The 23,935-nt window shown below is 41.6% G+C and overlaps 1 protein-coding gene across 1 annotated transcript in view; it reads left to right on the top strand.

The window, feature by feature from the left end:
* The window catches only part of nav2a (neuron navigator 2a), a 192,786-nt gene that overhangs the window by 116,462 nt on the left and 52,389 nt on the right, over positions 1–23,935 (top strand). The window contains exons 4-11 of the mRNA XM_020612326.1: positions 105–157; positions 8,288–8,360; positions 9,383–9,626; positions 12,558–12,691; positions 18,695–19,910; positions 21,309–21,412; positions 21,500–21,608; positions 22,910–23,329. Coding sequence (XP_020467982.1) covers positions 105–157; positions 8,288–8,360; positions 9,383–9,626; positions 12,558–12,691; positions 18,695–19,910; positions 21,309–21,412; positions 21,500–21,608; positions 22,910–23,329 — 2,353 coding nt within the window. The remainder of the gene's footprint in view (positions 1–104; positions 158–8,287; positions 8,361–9,382; positions 9,627–12,557; positions 12,692–18,694; positions 19,911–21,308; positions 21,413–21,499; positions 21,609–22,909; positions 23,330–23,935) is intronic.

The following is a 23,935-nucleotide window of genomic DNA, read 5'->3' on the forward strand; positions in this document are numbered from 1 at the left end:
CAGTGCAAATTGAGAGAGAGGATTTCATTAGCCAAAGACATTTTAAAGGATTTTCATTCTCTCTTTTTAGCTCTCTGTCTCTTTTTTCCTCTTTCTCTCCTCAGCCAATGAGAAGATCGACGATATCAATGGCTGCCCCAAGAGCCGTTCTCAGATGGTAGGTTTGTTTTGACAGAACATTGTGAAATCTAAGTGTGTCTGTTTATGTGAAGTAACACATCTTTTGAAGTCTCACTGAGTCATGTGGCCCTCACTGGGAGCTGCAGTGTGAAAGTCTCTGGTGAATAGTTGTAGATGGGGATGGCTAGTGCATTTATTTTTACTTTCGTGGTCTTGCGCGCCGTCCTCGGAAACCCCTGGCTCAGACTTTTGGCAGTTGGCTCTCAGTTGAAAGCATCACGGGCTTTGGATCGGGTTCCTGTTTTGCTTCATCTTGCAAAGCGCACAGCATTCCTCTCATCTCCAGGAGAGAGCTCAGGCTGGCAGCATCATCAGTAATGAAAAAGAACAATTTTACAGCCAGTTATGATGCGTTTCTGTCTACCGTGACATTTAGCATTGATTACCTTTAAAACTTTGCTCATGGGATTTCACCATTTTCCCAGTTTTGTGTTCTTTATGGGGAATGAACTGATAGTCCCTCTGATGCAGGGTTGCCCTGTGTGCAATGTGAAAGGTCATAAATTGGACCAGTGTGCCAGCTGAGGTGGGTATTTTTGGACACTAGCCAGACTACTGAAGCCTCTCCAAGCACCAGAGAGAGAGAGAGAGAGACATATACACCCATAGTTAACAACTGAGGTGGAAGAACAGCTGATCCCTGAATCCATCGTCTCGCTGCAAACATGCATACCCACACTCAACCATATTGTTGTCCAGATTGATATATAGTGTTGTTTTTTTGTTTTTTTTACATTTTATAGTGCTCTCGTATCATGTTTTGATGGTGGTCTGTTTCTGTGTTCTGCCAGTTACAAGTTTATTTAATAGAGCTATGGAGAATGTTCCATCTTTGTAGATAATAACGCCTCAGAGGATGTTAGTCAGGATCTATTCTTAGTTTATCATAACTGAAAATATGGAGCTGGGGCCTGTAACATTATTGGTCTGGCTCTCTCGGGGCTACCTGGCTTCACCGAGCATAACATTGGTCATCCTGGATAACTGGTATCGCGAAGCTGGTTATGAGCACTCAGTTGACTCTGGGTTTTCCAGTCTACCTACGAGCATGTTGTGTGAAAGAAGTGGAGTTGTTACTACATGCAACAGGATCAGAGCCATGAATAAAGTACTTATTATGAAATGAGATACTTGCGGGAAAATGTGGTTGTAGCGACAGCCAAAAGGGATATTCAGTGAAGCTGTAGAGGCATTCCAAGTTAATTAAAAGGCTAATGTTATAAATAGGTGAAGACATTGGTGCAGAATATGTTTTTAGTAGAGAGTGAGAATGTTTTGTTTTTTGTCTGATGATGAACAAACTATTAACAGTAAAGTTAACAGTCATGTCAGACAGTTTGTTCTGTCAAAGCAAAGAGGAGGGGAGAGTAAGAAAAAAGTAAAGTTTTCATCATGGAATGTCATAACAGAAGTTCCACCTATCAGTCACATGACGGCTGGTTGGTAAAACATGTTAGTTTTATAGAGGTTTTTGAACAGCGATTTTAAGAATTCATCAGTCTCTATATTTTCAGTTTTACAACTGCTTGAATATTAGCTTGCTATAGATTTTTTCTTTTCCTCTGCGGAAATGCATGTGTGAACTCACGTAAAAATGACTCTTCTCCCTCTATACTCCCTGTCCAACTCACTATCAAATATGTGCCCCCTCCAAGTCATCTGTAATTGAGCATTTGTGCTCTGTGGTCTCAGTGGTCTGGGCATCTCGCTGTGGTTTGTTGTACTGTTAGCATTTATATCTTGTACAGAATTATCTCACAATATCTCACATCTAGCCTCGCTGCTATCACACAAACACAGCAGCTTTTTCAAAAGTCAAAAGGGTTTCACATACTTTTGACACAAATCTAGTGGTTCCAAATATACAGTTTAGTATAGCAGCGGTTGTGTCATGAATGTCTTTAAACACTGTGTGTGTCAATCATGGGGCAAACAAAAACTCATTTTTATAATGTGCTTTCAAGCAACGAGCGTGCTATCATATTTTGGTTTACATGGAGCTCAGGTGTGTGTATGTGAGTACTTTTGGATTGGTGTGTATAATCTCAACAGGCTTGCCAGCTCTAAAGCAAACTCTGACGCACCAAGCAGCGCTAAGGGCAGGTGCAGCTGCAGTCATTATGCAAATGTGTGCTTTGTGTGTTGTGGCACTGTCAAAATAAACAGACACACATGCAGACACACACTGGTCCTGAGAGTTTAGTTGGCTGCTGGGTTGGAGGAGAATGAGAATCCAGTTTCACTGCTCTTGATTTCATTGCTTTCAAACCCCAGAGCTTCCAAAGCTGCTGCCAATTACCACCATTTAACTTAACCTCAGTGTCTAAATGAATAAACATGGAAATAAGCTCCATCGCTGGAATCAAATGTAGCATTCTCATCTCTCACACTCACTAGCTGAAAGCATCCTGGCTGAAGTATGGGGGTGTTTTTACAACTGGCACATCCTTGTTAAACAAACCTTTATTGTTGGGTCATTCTTTTGCCACCCAATCAGACTGTGTTTGTGTGTGTGTGTGTTTATGATCGCTCAGCCTAGAGCAAGGGTGTTGATTTGACACTGAACTGTTAAAACCACACGGAATGCCACTCAGACACACGGGCAAACATGCACAAGTGTCTCATCCAAGCAACGGCTTGTGAAACTGAATTGGACCTGCTAAGGCCTAAGAAAATTTTTTATTAGCAAACATTTAATTATCCGCATTTCATTGGATAAACTGGATCAATTTACTTCACATACTCTGGGCCATCATTTTGAAGTTAAGTATTACACAGCCTTGTGCTGGTTTACTGTATACTTGACCCTTGCATGGGGATATGTACATGCACATTGAGAGCCGATGTTCCAGTCAAATTCATCGTGTGTCCAACACACCTGGCCAATAAAGCAGATTCTGATTCTTATTCTGAGGAAAAAAAGTAGATTTTAAAGGTACTATTTTGTTAATTGAATGTAATTTATATATATATATGTGTGTGTGTGTGTGTAATCTATTTATAAGTATGTCCACCCTTATTTTGTTGATTATAGAAGTGAAAAGACGTACAGCATAAATACTAATACTAATTTTTACTTGATCAGACCCACCTGGTGTTTAACCTGAGTGCACACAGTCTTATGTGTCTCTGTATTTTTATTCTATCAGGGGTCTTTAGTGTGAAGTTCACAAATTCAGACTGGTAGGTTGATGGCTGCAGTTTGCTTGTAGTAGTTTTATAGATAGTGAAGCTATACGCAGGACAAGACACAAATGATGTTTTATTAATGATTCCCCTGCCTGGTTAATGTTTGATCAAAGGGAGCGGTACTTTCCATGTGTAACAAAGAAAGGGAGAGAGTAATCCCCAACTGTGTTAGCTAGTCAGACCTCAGGTCCTAGACTAAAAGTTAACCTTTTTTGTCTGAAGACAGTTTTTCTTTTACATTAAGGCAACAAAGAACTACCATCTACAGGGGATGGGTAAAAGAAACAAAAATTCTTCACTGAATAACGTAAGCCTATACAACAGCTCTGCATCTAAAACTGCCAGTGTAGAGCTTCTGATCATTTTGTCAGGTGTCCACCCCTTGTAAATACAAACATACTTTGCTCATTTGTTGCATAAGTAAGTCATCTGCTGTACTCACAGTTAGCCTATTCATAGGAACTACAGTTTGTAAATTATACAAAAGGTTTTCCTAGAAACCTCAGCCTTGGGGAAAATGTAGCTATTTTTTAAAAAGGAAAACAATTTGCAGTCTTTTAAATGAATTAAATCAAACAAAAAGTGTTTTTCACACAAATTAATGCTGCTTTGAATAAATTATTCTGCACACAGTTCAGTAAAAATGTTGATGTAGGAAATGTTTGTGCTTGTTTGCAGTAGCAGGTAGTGTGAGTCTCAGGACAATTAGGAAAATCTTAAAGTGTTAATAAAGATTAGCAGTTCTTAAAAGTAGACAAGGAGAAACATCTTTATATATAATAAAGAGACACATTGTGATTACAGGCATGAATTTAAACACACAACTGTAAGTCTATAAACAAGCATTTACAGAAACAATAGGACAGAATGTGCTGCCTGTGCCAGCTGTGCATCATTTTTTATCAATAAGCAGTGAAATCCAGCACTTCTCTGAGGTGTCAAAACGTCTGCAGACAGTTTTAGTCAAGACAGAATGATTGAGATTACATGTCAGAGTTCTGCAAGTGTACTGCAGCTGTAACCTGTGAAACCTCCTGAGAGAGTGAAGGTATGTGTGGGCAGACACTGACAGAACGAACCATACAGCTGCGTACACACACACACACATATAGTTTCACAACATGTTGTCTCATAGCTGTGTTACATGACCAGATTCCACAGTGAGAAAGTCACATGACAGAAGGATTTTGGCAGTAAATTTCACTAAAAACTGTCTTTTGGCAACTTTGGTCATATCCTTCTTCAGACATGTAACAGGCACTCCCTCCCTCTCTTTAGCTTTCTCTCAAGCATGCTCTCTCTCTCTCCTTCTCACTCTGCATCTCAGGCACACACATACTGTACACACACACACACACACGCACCCAAAGAAGTAGCATCCTCATTATAGGAGGAAGGTTTTTTTCAGAGGGCTGTTTGCTGGCCGGCCCTGCGCTGCTGTCAGAGCAGAGGTGACGGTGGCATGGATGGAGGTGTGAGACCAGGCACAGCAGTCACACTGCAAGAACAGGTCGCACATCCAGGCAGGTAGGAGCTCCAGTGTGCAGGCATACAACACCGGTGCTGGAGGAGATTTGTTGCCAGTGTGGTTTTCATTCTGAGCTTGTCCAGAGGTTCTAATGATCAGTAGATTTTCATTTGTGTTTTTTAAACATTTTTTAACAGATTTCATATTTTCAATGATTTCATCAGCCAGTTGTCTTGTTCATGAAGTTTGTGGAGGACAGAAGAGTAATGAGTCATGGGTACCAGGGATGATGTGATTACACAATGTCTCCTATGTCACTAGTGCGCCCTGGAAAACACAACATTATGGCTCTTGATCATATGTCACAGACAGATCAGTAGTATCAGTTAAAGAATACTCACTGCTGGGATTTTTTTTGAGGGACTTGACTTCAGATGTTAGATAACGTTTGCAGAAGTTATACTTGGAATCTGGAATATTGATCTTTGTATTTAGAGCGTAGCCTTAGTAACACATTGCCTGAGAGGAGGGGCTGGGGAGTATAAATAGCCAGGCATTTGTGATGTGGTATTTTAATGAAGCATACAGTTTTTTTTCTGAAGACTACTGCTATTTAAGATGCAACTATAGCAGGGATCCTGAGGCAGCGGGCATGGTTCAGGCACTCAGATGAAGTTTAGCCTGGGGTTAGAGGGGTGTTTCTGAGAGCTCTATTTTAAAGGCGCCTGTAGTATTCAGAGAGTGCCATAGTCTGCATTCCAAGTTTTTCTGCTGTATCACCTTCAAGGGCAACATATGGCAGGCCCTCTAACAGCTGTTTCTGGGGTCAGAGGTCACAGAAATGACAGTAGGGGCAGTGTTGCTGTTCCATCTCAATCAGTGACCCCAGCGCTGTTGGCCTCATTGTTCACACACTAACATGACTTTGAGAGGGAAAGGAGTTTGAAGGAAAAATAAATACAGTATAGTGGTAGTAGTAGTCATGTACTGATTAATAATAATGTACTAAAAATTGGTTTATAATCCAAGTAGTATTCAAGTAAATATTATGTGCTATAAATAGAATAATTAGGGAATGGAGTTAGCTCTTATAATAATAGTAATAATCAGGTTTTGGGTATCAATAAATTTGGTAGTAATACTGTTGTTGGTGATCTGGTGGTGGATGTAGAAAGTCTGGATCGCAGCATATACAGCTGCTGTATATATAATTAAATTAGGGCAAAAACAGAAAACCAAAGATAAGCTTAGACCTAACTATATGTGTAAAGCTACAAAAATTAAGGAAATAAAACAAAAACTGTCAGGGAACAGCAAACAGCAACTAAAGACATAAAACAAGAAATTACCAGAGAACAAAGAACTGAAACTACCCAGGTGCAAGGGGAAATCAGAGTCCATAAAACTAAGGAAATGGGCACAAGGGGCTGAGTCCATTCAGGGAAACAGAGAGCAGGGAATATAAGCTCTCTGGTGAGGAGAAGCGTGGCAGGCAAGGTGGCAGAGTTGAAAACATGAGAAGTCACAGGTGATGAAAGTAGACAAACTAGAAATGAACTGAGGAAGTGTGGTAAAAAAGAGATGATCAAGGGAAGCAAGGAGCAACAGAGTCGAGCTGGGGCAGGAGAGGATGGCATGGCACGGGAAATAATTTCAGAGTAAGAATCTGAACACAGGAAGTAGCTGAGGAACCATAACAGGCTGTGGATGTAACTAAATGTAATGTGCCAGTTGATGGAAGTAACATACTGAAGTGTAAATGTAGTAGTGATTGTAACTAATGGTTGCTGATGTAACTAGGTATGGCTTTAGATAAGGGTAGCACTAAAAACATGGTAACATGGGATTTAATAACATCAATGGGGGGGGTTGATTTGGATTTAGATATACAGTAACACTGTTGGATTTACCTGCAGTATCTGCAGTGAGAGGCATTAGCATATTTTACTAGAGGCAGCTTTTACTTCAGCTTCTCACCTCACAGCCAGATACTTCCCAACAGGAGAACCACAGAGGGAGCTGTAGGTCAAGCTAAATTTAGTTGTTGCATATTAAGTGTAATCATGTCATTAATCTTTAGTGAGCGGGACCTTCCCAGTTGCAGCCCACACCCGGCCTTGTTTACAGAGGATACAGTTCATGTGTATTTTAGTTTGGAAATCACCTGGAGTATCACTGCTGTCTCCCTTGGCTGTGAGCTTATATTTGAGTACAGATTGTTGCAGATTGGCATCAGTGTGTTATAAATCTAAAGTCACTTATAGGAAATGTCATGCTAAAGAAGAATTATCACCTCTTCAGTCCTTCTTTAGTTAATTGCATAGCCTAAAGTAGCACCTTATAACCTACCTCCAGTTGTAATATGAGAGAAATGGCTGTGCCAAACTGATATCTTTTGTTGTACCTGGTGTGTTTGTTCATCAAAGCCAGTTGGTAAACTGATTGTGCAGTCATTCATCTGCACTGGCTCTGCTTGACGACTTTCTTTACAGTATGTGGTTTACCAGCCAGCTTGATTACCAGCCAGGATGCTTGGTGTATAATGGGTCGCTGGGTTCTAAACAAAGCCTGTCTGCTCATCAAATCCTTGCAGTCCAGTGACATCTCAACAGTCTGCTCAGGTTGCCAAGGCTGCTGTCATGGCAACTGAGTCTGTATAGGTGGTTTGCTTCCTTGTAGCTCTACTGATGAAAGTCTACTTAGTTTGAATCCTGTTTTTACTATGTGGTTTGCTTCCTTGTAGCTCTACTGATGAAAGTCTACTTAGTTTGAATCCTGTTTTTACTATGTCAACATATGCCCAGTATTACTTTTTAAGCATGGCACAGGATGACATGTCATTCACTATATACAGTATAAGGCCTACCATTTCCCAACACTGGTATGTTTGTATTCTTTGTCTGCGATCAAAATAATGATTTTGGTACCATGTGTTTGTCTTGCAGCCTGATATCTTTAAAACTTATATACAGAGCTAAATGAGGTGAACACAACGTTAAGTGCATTTCGATGCAGAGCTGCATCCAGACACTGCATAGGAGTGTGCGGCGTTAGCAGATATGCATTGCCGTCCTGTTTTCTAAACGACATTTTCTAAATGTACTGATTTGTATTCCGTGTTAAATATGTATTTACTGAAAAAGGCAATCCAATAAACAGTCGGATTTAGTTTCCCATATAACATCCTATTTTTCACTGCATCAAATCAATGAATATTGAAGGATATGCAATTTGTATTCCCAACATTTTCATTCTTGTCATTGTTGATGTTCAGCATCTCTGCCATCTTTCTTTTCTAGGGAGACTTGTGGATGTCCACTTTCAGTTTAGCCTAAGAGAAACGTGCAAAAGACAAACCAACCTGCTTCCACAAATTATACAAATAAATGCATGCAAATTGAATGGAAACATGCAGGATGTAGTGCCTTACAGCCGTCTCTCTCTGTCCAGATTGAGAACATTGATGCCTGTCTCAGTTTCCTGGCAGCCAAAGGAGTCAACATCCAGGGTCTGTCTGCAGAGGGTAAGGTGGACTCCTGCAGTTCTGCTGTCACTGGAACTGGAGAGGTAGACCCAAACCTTAGATCCAGCTTCTAAACAGATGTTCTTAATGCTATGCAAGAAAGAATAAAAATGGCATCTTTATGCATAGAGACATTTATAATAGCAGGCTTTTTTGTCTGGACACAATACATTAGTGTCAGACAGTACACACATAAACGTAGGCTTGGTAAAGGCTGATTATACCATACCTTTACTCTTGCAGTCCAAGAATATGCCAGTTGGATAGACTGGAGAGCTCAAGGCAGACACAACAAATAGATTGAAACTGTTGTATTTGCAATCTACTGTTGAATACAGCTTTGCAAAAGGATACCAGTGTGCTTGCTGCAAACTGAAGTCTGGTCACTTAATCACATTGATGCCAGGTGAAGGAGCTAGAATGTTACCTTATGGCTTTGATAATATTCAAAGCAGCTCCTCAAATCTAGATTGACTGTGGAATTAAACCGAAAATATGCAACAACAAATATTATGTCACTGTTCAACAGTTGCACTGGATTGTGTATGAAGCTGTGTTGTCGTACTTGAGTTTAGTGACTCGACTACAACACTGGTATGAAGAGAAAGTGATGCAAAAACTTTGACAGTTTTTTGTGTCCATTAAAGTCAGTTGTACAGTTTTTTCACACTGGGTTTCGTTAGGATCACATGTATAAAGAAGACATTCTGCCTTCGACTAAATTTGACTTCCTAAATAGGAGCCACCAGTTACAGACAATAAAGGAACAAGTCATTGTCACAGTATAACAACGATAGGTATACTGCATCAATGACCTGGAACAGCAAGTAAAAGCACTGTGGTAGGTTAGTAGCTTCAGTTTCTTAGCACAGCCCAGTCCACTGCTGTCATTCTGAATCACTGAAGCGAGTTTCTCTACAACCTTCACTCTCATTTTTGCGTTCATCTATCATGGTTGTTCGTTCTTCACTTCGTCTGCCTTTTCCTTCTTAACATAACATGTCCTTCTCCCTGACCCACAGAGATTCGGAATGGTAATTTGAAAGCCATCCTCGGCCTCTTCTTCAGCTTGTCCCGCTACAAACAGCAGCAGCAGCAGGCCCAGCGGCAGAACTCCCAGCCTTCTCTGCCACCCACCACCCAGCCCCAGAGCCCACACCCTCCCCTGAGCCAGCAGAGCAGCACCCCAGCCCAGTTAAGCTACTCTCCGCATGGGACTCCTGCCATTACAGCCCAGAAAGCAGCACAGGCTGACATGCAGTCCAGGTGAGACTCGCTGGCCTGTTTGTGAAAATATTATGAGGATAACTTTGAAACTGGAAGACTGGGTTTGTCTCTGTATTCTCCACTTTCTTGGTGTTTTCACTGTTCCTTCATTTTGCCATCTCTGTCCTCCTGTTCACACTCCCTGTCGTTTATAACTGTAAACATGACTTCTGTCTCTGTCCTCTTCCATATCTCTCTTGTCTTCTCTTCTAGGGATGGGTCTCAGAGTAAACTACTCAAGTTTTCCCTTGGTCAGAAAAAGACATCTAGGTTAGCTTCTTCTGCCTTTCTTCTTTCTTACTCTTCCCTCTCTTTCCTCTACTATGCCACCGGTCCCATCCCATTCCTTGGAAGGTAGTAATTGCCCCTGGTCAAAGATAACATTTTTTTGTAATGTATTGAGTTTCATGTTATTTCTTTGTCTATGATTAAGGGCAATCTCTCCTACAAGCGCTGTCTAATATGCATGAGTGGTAGTGTTGAACACACAGGAACTAAAGCTTCAGGCTCCCTTTTCAGGCGCCCCAGCTCGTCTGGCAGTGCGCGTCATTTGGCCAACCTGCTAAATGGGCTGTCAAAGACCTTTAGATAACCTTTAAGTACGTGTGTGTGCTTGTGTGTGTGGATTTGCTTGACAAGCACATCCCCCATGTAATGTTACATCAATAATTAACACAGAAAGAATCTATGGCTGGAATGTGTTTTTCTAATATGACAGTGTCGTTCAAATTGAGCTTCAGACTGCGTTTGCTATGTTGTTGTCAGGAATTTTTGCATATACATTTGCCTTTTTTAGCATGCAGTACTGCATTATGTGATGATGGACCTTGAAATTGGATTTATGATGTGGTTTTGCATGATGCCCATCCCTGGTTCTGTTTTCATTGCACCTTCCCCACTCCAGCTCTTCTCCAAATTAATGGCTCCACCTTCTGGTCAGAATGTGCAACTGCATGGTAAACAGCGTGGTGCTCTGCAGTCACAAGCTGCTGTCTGTTCTAATATGTACTTTTTTAATGGCCTAGTCATAAAATATACAGACATCCTTAAATTGTGCTGCAGTTTAATCATGCTTTACTTTCAGCATGTGACATTAAATGTACATTTTAATGGATTCAAAAGAGGTAAAAGATTTTCAATGAAAAGCTGTTTCATCCAGAGTTAGTTTCATCTGCAGCTGATTTTATAAAGTATAGTATTTATTTATTGTATTAGACATTTTAGCTTAATGTGTGTGTATGTGTTTGTGTGTGTGCGTGTGTGTGTGTGTGTGTGTGGCATTTGTGGCTTTATAAAGCTGACAGTCTAAATTGATACATAACATGGGTCTTACTAGTTTGGACATTTCTTTTAGTAGGCTGACTGGTCCTGTACTGGATAATGTATACAGTACAAGAGCTGAAAGAGAGCACTGCAACCTGCTTATCAGCATCTGTCTCACAGTCCTAGGATGATGATGATGTTGCCTCTGCTGAATTAGCATATTGTAAGCCGTCTATGTGCTCTGGACTTGGTTAAATTACAGCTCGGCTCACTGACTAAAGACAACAGATTGACTGATGATATAAAATCAAGGTGTCACCAAAGTTCATCGATGGGCAGTATATCTTTCTTAGGTCATGCAGGAAATAAAGGAGCATGACGTGTCATCTAAGAATACTCACAGCTCCCTGGGGCCTGCATTCTGCAGACTGTCCATCCTGCTCAGATACCTCCACAGTGTTCTGAACTGATCTGTCTCCATTAGGATACTATAGGTATATATGGGGCAGTAGAGCTAGAGCAGGAGTAAACAATAATTGAGTTTAAATTTGTTATGCTGTGAGTATCTTCTAATCCAAGCCACAGTTTTAGATTGAAGATGGCCCAGATGTAAACATTTGTCCTGGCAACATTCACTGCTACCAAAAACATAAAGAAAGACTGCAGAGATGTGGCAGCAGTATATCCCGTGGTTAATGTAGTCATCCGTTTGAAATATACTTGACCTTGCAGAGAACACTTTGCCTTAAAAGCTTAATAGGCCAAATAAATGTTTAAGTCATGAAACCACTAAACATTCTCGATGCAGGCATTGACTAAGGTCATAAACTCACAAATTCACAATCTGAAAAGCAAAGTCAAATGGATGTTCATGAGGAGTAATTAAATGTGCTCATCTTTTTGGCAAGCTACACGTAACCATGAGTACCCCAAGGCTCTGTGCTCAGCCTGCTTTTGCTCTTTCTTTATATAAGCAACACAAGTGTTGATACTGATGAAACTCATACTCATTGCTCTGCAGATGAAACAGTTTTTTGTAGCAATACAAGCTGGTGCACTTCATAAACTGCAGTCTCTGTTCAATATTGTATAGTCTCAGCTTATTAAACTCGGGACAAAACCAAGTTAAACCAAATCTAACAGACACTGGTGATATTATGACAACCGAAGGGAAGAAAATCAATATTATAACATGTTACAAATATCTTGGAGTATGGCTTGATGGATGTCTCTCTTTTAAGCAACATATTGAAAGCCCAGGAACCTGCTGCCCTCTGTTGTTGGTGTACTGTACTGTATGCTCCTTAGGAATACACAAAGGGGAGATGATCTACAGTTGCCACCTACCTTAACAGTGTTTTTGGCTTGTTCATGTAAAATGCTCAATCCTAGTTAAGCGATACCCTTCCACTGAAGTTTAGAAACTAGACTAGATATGTGCTTGTCCCAGCAGAAAGTGTTAAAAAGCCTGAAGAACCTGTTGTGTTGCTGTTATATTTGAAATCGAAGGCTTTATACAGCAGATCTCACATCATGTCCAGTCACTGTTTTGAACTGTTTACACCCCATTTCTCCCTTTATGGTTTTATTCTTTTCTCTCCATCTCTCCTCTCTATTCATTGCCTCTCTCTGTCCCCTCACAACCACCTCTCTATCTCTCTTCATCAGACTTCCCGGGCCCACAGTGAGGGTTTCCACTGTCGGCACTGACATACCTCCAAGAGGCTCGGTCAGCGCTGCTGGGAACAGACGCAGTCAGGGCTTTAGTGATAAGACCAAAGCCAACTTGCTCCTGAACAAAGGTAGGTCTAATGTACAACCAAAGACATACACATTTACTAATAGACAGTACTTAAATTTGGTTTGGGATGACATAACACTGAGATATTGGTCTTATAAAGGTGATTGTTGTAGAATTAAAAAGCTGACCAGTTTTTGTGTTTGAACAAAAGAGTGAAAAGCGTCAGCAGCTCTTCAGCTGTTAAAATGTTAATGCTGCTGTGTTTAGGATAATTTTAAGGTGATTTGTGAATCCTCTGGGTGCTTTTTGTTGGTGGTGTTGAAAATGCAATTAGCTCTGTTGCTTTGAGACCAAGGGAAAGTATTAAACACTGTGCCAAACAATAATGAACAGTGCTGCACTGAATAATGAAGGATACATGAGCATAAAAATCAAGATGTTTTCCGTAATAAATGCTCATTGTCCGTCTTTAGTGTTTGCCTCTGTCAGGTCAATTCATTTAATTTTGAGCATAAATTAAGGCTTTGAAATTCACAACTTGAAGACAGAGACTTTATTCTCAATTCTAAAGCCTTACTCTTGGCCTTTCTATTACAAACGAGCTTTAGATGCTGAAGGTCTGGACCTGTGCTCAGTTACTAGTTTAAGGACATCTACACAGTAAGATTTAATCTGAAGATAGTATCATTTAAGTTTAGTGGGGTTTACAACCAGTGATTTTACAACTGTACTCTCATTTGCTGTTTAAGAATGAAGAGTAGATCTGTTTCCTGTCATGTACTTGCATTAGAGTCAGAACTATAGTGTCATGTTTATTAGAAACTGTTTTGACCCACTTTAACTGGCTCTGTCCAGTGTTAGCATTCTGCAGCATTTAAACTGAGCCAGTATATTTGGGTTGTCTAGTGTTGAAATCGCTTCTGTCAATATTCAGTGGGCCAAGGCTTTAGAGACTTATTGTTCACAGTCTAAACTTGTTACCCTGCATTAGGCAGAGAATTTTGACTACCTAGAGAGACACAGTGAAAGAGTGACACACACAAAGAGAGAGAGAGAGCGAGAAGGTCTGTTGTCTGTGTTTAAATAGTGATGAATTAACTGGGACCAACACTGTGAGCAGCACTGTGGGACATTTATTCTGATGTGTTCCACTGGAGACTTGTGTGTGTGTGTGTGTGTGTGCCTGCCTGTCGGATTTTGGGGGGGATTTTCTTGTTTTAGTTTTTTTTTTTTTTTTTGCTCCAGGACGTATACATATATGTGGGTTCATGAAGCAATTGACACCCACTTGGTGTAAGAGTGAAAGGAAGTGCCTTTGAATTTTCATAAATACTGATGAAATGCTTTTTATAGAAGTAAGAAGTAGTGGTAGTGGGAGGAGGTCAAACTTTCTTGCCGAGAGCTAGGTAATCAATACCACTCTCTTGTCAGTATCTAAATATGACACTACAGCAAACTGCATAATGCAAATATTTGCACATTGCAAAATGAAACAGATGAGTGAGGTAGCAACAAGACGGAGCCATTTGTCATAGTGGTCTATACAAATACAGTGTGTGGTGCGTCCACCCCATTTATATCAGTGAGGCTAGACTAAACAGAAACACCTCTCTGTGTAATGCAGCTCAATAGCAGCACAAACTACAGCCTCCGTGGTGACAATATAGTTGAATGAACATCTCTGAAACTGCTTGAACCAAAGCTGACCATTATCACCTTCATGAAGAGTGGGTTCAGTGCTGGACCGTTGTATTAGATTGCTTAAACTTTAGCTCAGTGTACACAATTAACCACCAACTGGGAAGGTATGACAATTGTTTTCATATTAAGTTGGCAGGTTCACTCCAGAAAGGTCTTTTAGAAATCAGATCAAAGTGAACTTCCCAGCATGCAGATTCATGCGTGTGTGTGTGTGTGTGTGTGTGTGTGTGTGTGTGTGTGTGTTTTGGAACATTAGGCCATATGACTGGCAGCAGGCAGGATGAGATTTGCCAGGCAATCCCCCCTTCCCTCTTGCCCTGTTGTTCACATGCGGTCAAGCTCCTCCCCGCTGACATAGTGCTGCACCACACTCCTCCTCCTTCTCTCCAACCTCCTCTTCCTGCACACTGTGGATGGCTGGTGATGGTGTGGGACTCTTCCCTCTCCGTCTGTCCACCTCTTCTTCTTTTCTTCTCATTCTGTTCATCCTGCATGTCTGCAGCACCCGTGAGGTTTGTCAGCTCGCACTAACAGATCACCTTGAGCTAGGACTGCAGGTTGTAGTTTCAGATGATTCACTTGAGCTTTGCATCAAACCTCTTAAGATATGGCAGCAGATTTAGTCAGTTTTACTGGCTTGTTGTCGTTGCTGTTAGAAATGTATGTATTTGAGATGCTGTAGAAAGCAGAGGGTTTTTGCAAGGCGATGTCAAGCTAGTTGCTCTGAAGTTTACATTTTTGTGAAGAATTAGGTTTATAAAGTAATATTGGTCAAGATATTTTGTACTACTTTTAGTGTGAAACTGACACAGAATTTCATTCTAGAACAGTTTGGTTTGGACCTCCAGCATGCATGTTGAGACTTTTGTGCTACACACCGAGACAGTATTTTTGCAGGTTCAGATGGTACGAAAGACACTTGCAGCTTCTGTTGTGAGGTGAGATCTGCTCTGTCTCAGTGGCTCAGACACCTTACCACATGGCTGAACAGTAAAGAAACAGACCTGAAGCTTCTCCTCTGCTCTGCGTTACATAAGGCAACTGTGTCTGGGTGTCCATTAAGTGACACAGAGCAGAGAGACAGAGAGAACAGGGGGCACCTGTGGTTGTGTGTCTGTGCATGTTTCTGTTTGCCCATGTATTTCTGTGTGTTTGATGAGCTGTAGCATCACTGTTTACGTATATTCATGCGGAGAAACATTAAAAAGATTCAGTTTCTGCACAGAAACCATCCGTTCCTCTTACTTTTTGCAGCACAATTACCGAGGAGCGAGTGATAGCAAAAGAGAGCAGGCTTCTGAAATTAGAAGAAAAAAAAAACGGTGTCAACCGATGCTACCTTTAATGCATTTACTGTTTGTTGTCTGCGTGTGTGTGTTCCTGTGCTTACGCAGTTCTGCGGAGCGAGTTTGTTCCTCTATCACATCTAGCAAACATATAGAGGTTCTAGGATTTTATGTTACTGAGCAGAACAAACTCCCCCGTTTGTCCTTAACATTAAATGCACAGCAGAGATTGGTACACACACCGAGAGAAGAGTGTTGACACACATGAAATTACATGGGTTTCCTCAGTTGTAGACAGGCATTAACACAAAGGAACATACAGACTCGAGCGTGACGATCTGTTAGAAGAGTTTAGAGCCCACTTCAACTGATTTCCAAAATTGCTTAGATGTTATCAGGACACGCTACTAGGAGCAGGCAGCTGAACACACCCTGAGCCAACCTCAGTGATGGTGAGACAGGGTTTTATGTCAAACACAAAATAGAATGATGGTCTGTGAACCCTTTTCCTTGGGGTTCACCTCTACTGTCATTTTCTGCTCTTTATTTTAATCTCTAATGACCACATTAATTAAGAAGTTTAGTTGTAAACACAAAAATTCCTCCAGCATGTTTCACGCAGACATCCTCGACCACACTGCAGTTAACAGTGAGCGCTTTACTTCCAGGATTTGGCCCAAGGCTGCACAGGGTCATTAGGTCAGTGACCCATTCTTAGGGCATGTTAAGATAATTATTTATTTATTTTTGCAGGAAAAGTGATTCCCCAATTGCAGTTCCTGCCGGTAATCAAAAGCTAATTTTTCAAAGTGCAGCCAGAAAAAGTGAGACTCATCTGTTGTAATTATATATGATTACCAGATTTGTAACCCTTTTGAATGTGGGGGTTGTAAACAGCAATCTTCCTTTGCACCATAAAATGGAAACCTTTCTCAGCTTGAAAATGTACATAGCTGTATCACAAAAGAAGGCAGTACCTCACTTATTACCAAAATCAAATATTTACTTCACTTTGTGGCTGCTTCATTAAATGCACACATGGAGTGTGTAATTTTATAACAGCAGAACAGGATGAGCAAAGCTTTGGTCAGCAGTGTTAATCACTTCTGTGTCACTTCTGACCCAACACGTTGAAGATTGACCGCTTTTCTTTCACCCTTGGCAACCCAACTGGAGCATGTCAGCCTCGGTCACAGGGTTCAGTCATGACAACAACCAGCTGTGCCAGTATCCAGGGCCCCATTCATGTCCAGCCTTTTATTTCTATTCCTCTCTGACCCAAAATCCAAGGTGAACCCATTCATGGACAGCACAGACCATCCCACTGGCTCACATCAAAGCTTCATTCATCCTAAACCTGCAGTGTGAGCGCCCTTATTCCCCCTGTCGGCTCCATAATCACAGAAGCTCCCTCTCTCATTCGACTACCTCCAATAGGAAACCAGCTAATAGCAACCTGACCCACTTTTCCGATTGATAGCTGCTAGCATGGCTAAATGAGCCCTAATCACTGGCTGCATTGTTTCAGGCTGCACTCACTAAATGCTAAACGGGGGAGAAAGGAGAGGCAGCGAGTGGGTACCTATTTTCAATAAGGACATGAAAGGCGCTGCAAAAATGAAATAAAGCAGAACCAAGGGGTAAACAAGCAGGTTGCATGTTTAAGAATTTGTGTAAATGAATGAGACCATATGAATGTGAAAATAATGTAGTTGATACGAAGGAAAGGAAACTTCACTCACAAATAAACTTGAACTGTTAGAATTATATGATTTGTGTATCAATACATATATAAAAACAGTCTAATTCACAATTTTTTTGTAATTTTCATACTGTAAATGGGTGAGCATCAAAGGTTTTATTTTCTTTAAAGAGTGAAAAAAACCTCGTTTTCCAAATTTAGCTCTCATTTGTCTTTAAGCTAAAACGGGAACATGCTTAATTGTGTGTTTCCTTACTCCTTAAAATACTGATGTTGTCTCTTCCTCAAATTCTTGACCAGGTTGATTGGAACAAAAAAATGAAAAAAGTGAACTGAAAAAAAAAATCTGAACAAAAATCATCCACTTGTTTTGGTCCACAGACTTTCATCAGGTACAGCGAATGGATACAGATAGCACTGGCTGTAAAAAGTGAAGGGGTTTGAATACTTTCTGAAGCCACTGTACTCTGTGTGTGTGTGTGTGTGTGTACACAAAGCAGGAGTGCTATGTTTCAACGGAACTGTTATGATTCATTCCACCCAGAGCTTGCTGCACAGGCCCTCTGTCTCAGTGGCCGTTGGTGTTTGAATATTCAAATGTTACTGCTTTGAACTCTGTGCTGCTGGTGGCACCACTCAGCATTTACACACTAAAAACTTCAGTAGCCCTCGGGACAGTCTAATTTATATAGTAAGTGCAGTGACTTACGCACACCAGGACCTTCAGCTCTTCTCTTCCTCCTTCAGTTGTTGGTAAGTTTGCTTGTTGAGATGCTGCTGAGCGTTGCTGCTTGTTGATTTACCCAGACGTGTTCTTCTTGGGTGATAAATATATAACAGTGGTTCACAGGACTGTGATCACACTGCAAAAAAACTTTTTTCTCTCCACCTGCAAGTTAAATTGTGTTGTTATCCTATTCATTAATCAACTTTACAAGGGATTGAAAAAATCAAACCAGATGTAACCAGACAGTGTTTTTATGTAAAACCAAAAGCAGCCCTTATAAGTCCAAGCCTTACAAGTGCAGCAGTGCTTTCTTGACTCGCCTGCTTGGCAGGACTTTAAAGTACTTGAGTCTGCTCCTCATTGTTTTTATAAACAGTTTGGGATGGGCTTCTCTCACTGTTAGTGCTAAGGGCTTTTTAACAGTTTTGGTGACTAGCCTGTAAGAAAATAATGGTATGTTTGGATGTATCTGCACAAACCACTTCCAGGTCCTTATAAGGCCACATTGTGTGCGGTCAAAGAACACTCGTTCTGACCGTCTGGTTTCTCTTCTCTCCTCCAGATCCTCCCTCTGCTTGAGTTTTCCTCCTCATCTGCACCTACATACAGTATTTCAGTGTTTAATAAAATGTCTGTTTTCTGGTGCAGATTCCACAGAGGGCATGACCTCGCAGCCTTCTGTGATGACTGAGCATGCTCCACCATCTGCGGTGACCGTCAGCTCCTCCACCAACATCCCCGCTGCTACCTCTGCCCTGATTCCCCCCTCATCTTCGTCATCCTCTTCCTCCTCTTCCACAGCCATCCCCCAGCCCATCAGCAACAGCAAGCCCTGGAGGAGTAAGTCAGTGAGCTCCAAGCACACCTCATCTCCTTCCCCCTCCTCCACCAGCACCCCCTTGTCTGCCATGCAGCCCATCAAACAGGAGAAAGACACCTCCTATAAGGCTTCTCCGGCAGCTGAAGCTCCTTCCAAGGTTGTCACTCAGAAATCAATGCTGGAGAAGCTTAAGCTGTTCAACAGTAAATCAGGCTCCAAATCTTCCACCTCCTCCTCGTCCTCCAATGGAGCAGGGGCCCAGAGTGACAACACTGCCCCAGCCAAGAACCCTGGAACAGGACAGGTGGAGAGAGCTGAGACTGCCTCCAACACTGACCCCCTGGAGGAAGATGATGGTAATGTCCGGCCGGGAATGAATGGAGTAGCTCCCTCAGCAGGTACGACTGTCTCTACAACTGCCAGCAGCCCCAAAATTGCCCTGAGGGGCATTGCTCAGCGCACTTTCAGCAGAGCTTTGACTGCCAAGAAGGGGTCTGTTAAAGGCCCCGAGAAGGGAAAGGACAAGGACAAAGGAAAGGAAGTGGGAAAACGTTCCTCGGTCCATGACAAGACAGAGCTCAGGGGTGAGGAGCCAAAGGAGGAAGTAGCACCTGCTGCTATGGACACAGAAAGTTCAAACAAAAGGACCTCTAAAATAGCCAGCTTCATTCCAAAGGGGGGTAAAGTGGCCAAAAAGGAGAGTTCGACCCCTGCACACAGCGGAATACCAAAGCCAGGAGGCAAAACTCAAGGAGTTGGGGGGAAAGCTTCCTCAGTGAAGGAGGCAGGGGATAGGCCTCGGAGCATGCGGTTAGGAGGTGGTCTTGGCATGCACCGCGGACCACTAGACAGAGACAGAGACAGCAGGCACTCCAGCTCTACCTCCAGCCTGGCCTCCACAGAGGGAAGGACTAGCGCCACTCCTGTGGCAGGAGGCGGCACTACACAGAGTACAGCCAGCAACACGGTCAGCGTGCAGCTACCTCAGACTCAACAGCACCACAGCCACCCCAACATGGCCACTGTCGCACCTTTCATGTACAGGTGGGATGATATTTTCTGGGCATATGCTGTTAAATATTTGACTGTGCAGCAGTGATTTTGTCAGTTTTTTTTAATTCTGTTGCCCATTTTGTAGTCAGGTCCAATTTCAACATCATCTTCATAGATGCCATAAATATACCACTGGTGGTCACCACTAACAGTTCATGTAAAAAAAAAAACAATAAGAATACAATTCTAAGTTATTCTAATATTTAAAAAGGAAATGATACAAACAAAGACAACAGAAAACCAAAAGATTGGTAAAGTTGAATTTTTCAGTTCTTGATCATCTAAACTTTTAAATAAGTACAAGTTCTGTCTATTGGCTTGTAAATGTCAAAGTTAGCGAGAACTTTTTTTTAAGCCATCACATGCTGTATATGACACTTGATTCTTTGACAGGATCTGAAAGGATGAAATCTGAATCTAGCCATCTGTGAACTGTTAACCAGGAATGTCACATCTGTTTTTGTTTGTGTGTGGATTTGGCGTGCATTGTCTTCCTGAGTGTACACATGTATCTGGGCAAGTATGTGTGGATGCTGTGTGCCTCTGACCTCTGTCCTGGTCCCTAGTGTGATAAGGATGGAGGTTCCAGTTGCTCTCAGTTTAGAGAGCAACTGGAAGCAACTGGAGTTTAGACTCCAGACACTTCCTGCACTGCTGCCGTTTCTTCCTCTGGACATTCTGACCTGCAGCAAAGCACCCCACCTCCCCCAAACAACCCTGTGCTCAATATGCAGAAGCTTCCAGCTCTGCTGTAAACCAGTTACCAGCAGCATTGTACCTATCAGAAAGGGCAAAGAAATTAGACATGTACTGTATAATCATTGATAGGAATGATCTTTTTCTCCCAACTGCTAAGGGCTAATAAACTAAAAAGAAGACACATGGTCAGAAATAATGAATTCAAGCCAGAAGAACTGTTAGTGCATGGAAATAACATGAAGATTCTGGCAATGTTAAATCATTTAAAACAGCCGTTAAAGAGAAGTTGAGATGCTGTCATTTCTTGGAGCAGTGTAAGAGGCAGTCAGTGGGTTTGACTGGCTTATACTCAGAGAGAGAGTGTGGATAGTAGCCAACAGGGACAAAGTCTGAGATCAGCCAGAGGCTGTACGTGCAATAACGGACACATTCAAACGTCATCGTCTCAAAAAGCACCAGCCAGTGCCGCAGCTGAACTGTATTGATTTAACCTTCAAAGAGACAAACTTTACTGCTGTTTTGGGCTTAGCAGGCATTCATTTTGGATCCTGGTCACAAGACCTGCAACACAGCAGATTTCATTCTTAATCAGGTTTATCCTTCTTTTGTGAAAATTTGCTGAGTATTAGGTTCCCACTAAATGTACAGTAATTGAGAATCAGTGATTTCCCTCACAATTTGTTTTCCCAGATCCCAAACAGACGGTGAGGGAACAGCGAGCACTGAGACTGGCTCAGGAGGTGGAGACATTTGCATTACCAAGAACAGCCAGCCCTCTATCGAGGACCTTTCAGGTGGGCAGTCACTTGCAGTGTAGGGTTTGTCTCTGTTGTCTCTGAACTATGTCTTATCTTTCTGAATTTTGTTACTGTCTCACTCAGGTGAAGACCCAGAGACAAGGAGGTTGAGGACTGTCAGAAACATAGCAGACTTGCGGCAAAACCTGGAGGAGACCATGTCCAGCCTGCGAGGAACTCAGGTCACACACAGGTAAAAAAAAAAGTGCATTTATTTTCCAGATTCCAGATTGAAATATTTGAGGTAAACAGTCATTTTAAAAGCCTGTTATAAAATCATTTTACTTATTTAAAGAGTACTTTGTTCAAAAAGTCAATAACAGATTATCTTGACCCCATATCGTTTAATTCTTTCTTACTGAATGCTGTTTTAAAATGGAATAAAAGAATAAAGTAATATCATCTCAGGTAAATAAGATAGATAACAGAAACGGTGCAGCACAATCACACTGGGTATTTTGCAAAAGAGTAGAATTAACTTTTCTAAAGCATTTTCTGTTCACCTTGTCAAGTCAACAGTGCTCATAGAGAAGTGTATAAAACATGGAAAACAAAACTGTACTGTTTAGGGATCATCAGCCTTCACTGCCCACTACGGTTGGTGGTAAACAGGCTAAATCAGGCAAACTGGAGGGGATCTTAGTGACTGAACTGCCTCACTGTCAACAGACCGTGTGTAGGTTACCTGTAACCTACATGTAACATAGGTTACATGTAGGTTACCTGTAACCTACATGTAACCTACACAGGGATCCTTTTGAGGGATCCTTTACTTTGCTCACAGGGCATGGCTTTTATGTTGACTTTGATTCAGGTTTAACTCTAATCACATTCCGTCCCACACAATATTGACCTCTACTCTGGCTTCATGTCTCTTAGCTGTTTGGATGAAGTGTAGACTCTATATGATCTATTTCAGGTTGTACCAGGATATCAAATCTTTACTTTCTACCCATCTGTCCCATAGGAGATAATGGCATTTGGTTGCCTGTACTATCTCAGAATTCTTTGAACAGATTTCTGTGAAATTTGGTGGGTAGGTCAACCTTGAACTGAGAAACAGTTTGGTTTGGTTTGGTGGTGATCCAAATGTGTGATATCCACTGTTAGACAGTTCTAGAAAATCACTGGACTATCTGTACTGTAACAATGAAAGTAGAGGTTTAACCAATTGCTTGCAATCATTAAATTAGCTCAGAGCACCTTTCAATGGTTTTTGTTTCATAAGGGCCTTATATTTAACTCAGTTTATTTACGCTGCTGTGTCTTGACTTATTCAAATGAAGAGGGTTTGAATTAAACCACATCAGACACAGAAAACATTAAAAATGAATGCTTAATTGATGTATGGGGTCATCTTCTGTATTGAAAGACCTGTCAGTCAGTTTTGAGTGATCGCAGGCTCTAATCTTTTTGTAAAATTACTTTTGTTAATGGATCTGCCCTTTTGTTTATATATGTATCACGTGCCTTTAATCTTTTCTCTCTGCTCAGCACCTTGGAAACCAGCTTTGATGGCGGCATCACCACAGACATCAGCAGTGGAGGCGGTAACAGCAGCAACAGCGGCAGCGGAGGTGGTCGCAGCATCCTCAGCCTGACTTCTACCCGGCCCTCCCTGTCGTCATGGCGACTGGGCCAGTCCAGCCCTCGTCTGCAGGCGGGTGATGCCCCCTCTATGGGGAACGGTTATGGTGGCCGGGTGGTTAGCAGTCAGGGAGGACGTTACCTGTACCCTGGGCATCTCCGGCGGCAGCTGGCTGGCAGGGGAGGAGCCCTCTGTAGCGTGGACCTTGGAGACAGAGCCGGGGAGGACATTGATCTGGACGGCATTGCCATGGAGGTTACAGGATACATGAGCGATGGAGATGTGTTGAGCAAGAACGCTGCACGCACTGATGATGTCACCAGTGGGTAAGTGGATTACACCAGTGGAGATTGTTAATCCTACAAACAGGTTTTAAAATTGGTAATTCTGAAAAAATCAATAAATTAATCAATAAATCTACCAGAAGATGATTACCTGATAGGAGTTATTTATTCATCAATCAAAAGTGCTGCAAAATTCTGGACTTTTCTTAGTGTGAGACAGCTTTTCTCTGTGTTTTACCATTGTAAATAGAATATCTTTAGTTTTTGTTCAGTTGATTTTGAGAAGCGCACCTGATTCCGTGTTCAGTCATCTGAAATCTGCAAAGTGACACATGTTCATATGATAAATGTACACTTATAGTTATAGCCAGAAAAAAAATATTGGTAGATAATCTGTCCTTTTGACGCCCTTTAGAGGCAGCGGTATTTCAGACATTGCCTATAGTGTAAATCTTTATATACAGCACCTGTGCTGGCAGTATCTGTAGTAATGCAGGAAAACTATGCAAGCATTGGGTGTTTTTCCTAAACCTTAACCTTTAAAATGTCTTACATATAATTTATTGAAAAGTTTTCATTCTAAAGTTTCTTTCTGCTACTATTATGAAAACATCATATTGTAGGTTTATAATTTGCTTTTTATGGTTG

The sequence above is a fragment of the Monopterus albus genome, unplaced genomic scaffold (genome assembly GCF_001952655.1).
Source record: "Monopterus albus unplaced genomic scaffold, M_albus_1.0 scaffold123.1, whole genome shotgun sequence".
Classification (NCBI taxonomy): Eukaryota; Metazoa; Chordata; class Actinopteri; order Synbranchiformes; family Synbranchidae; genus Monopterus; species Monopterus albus.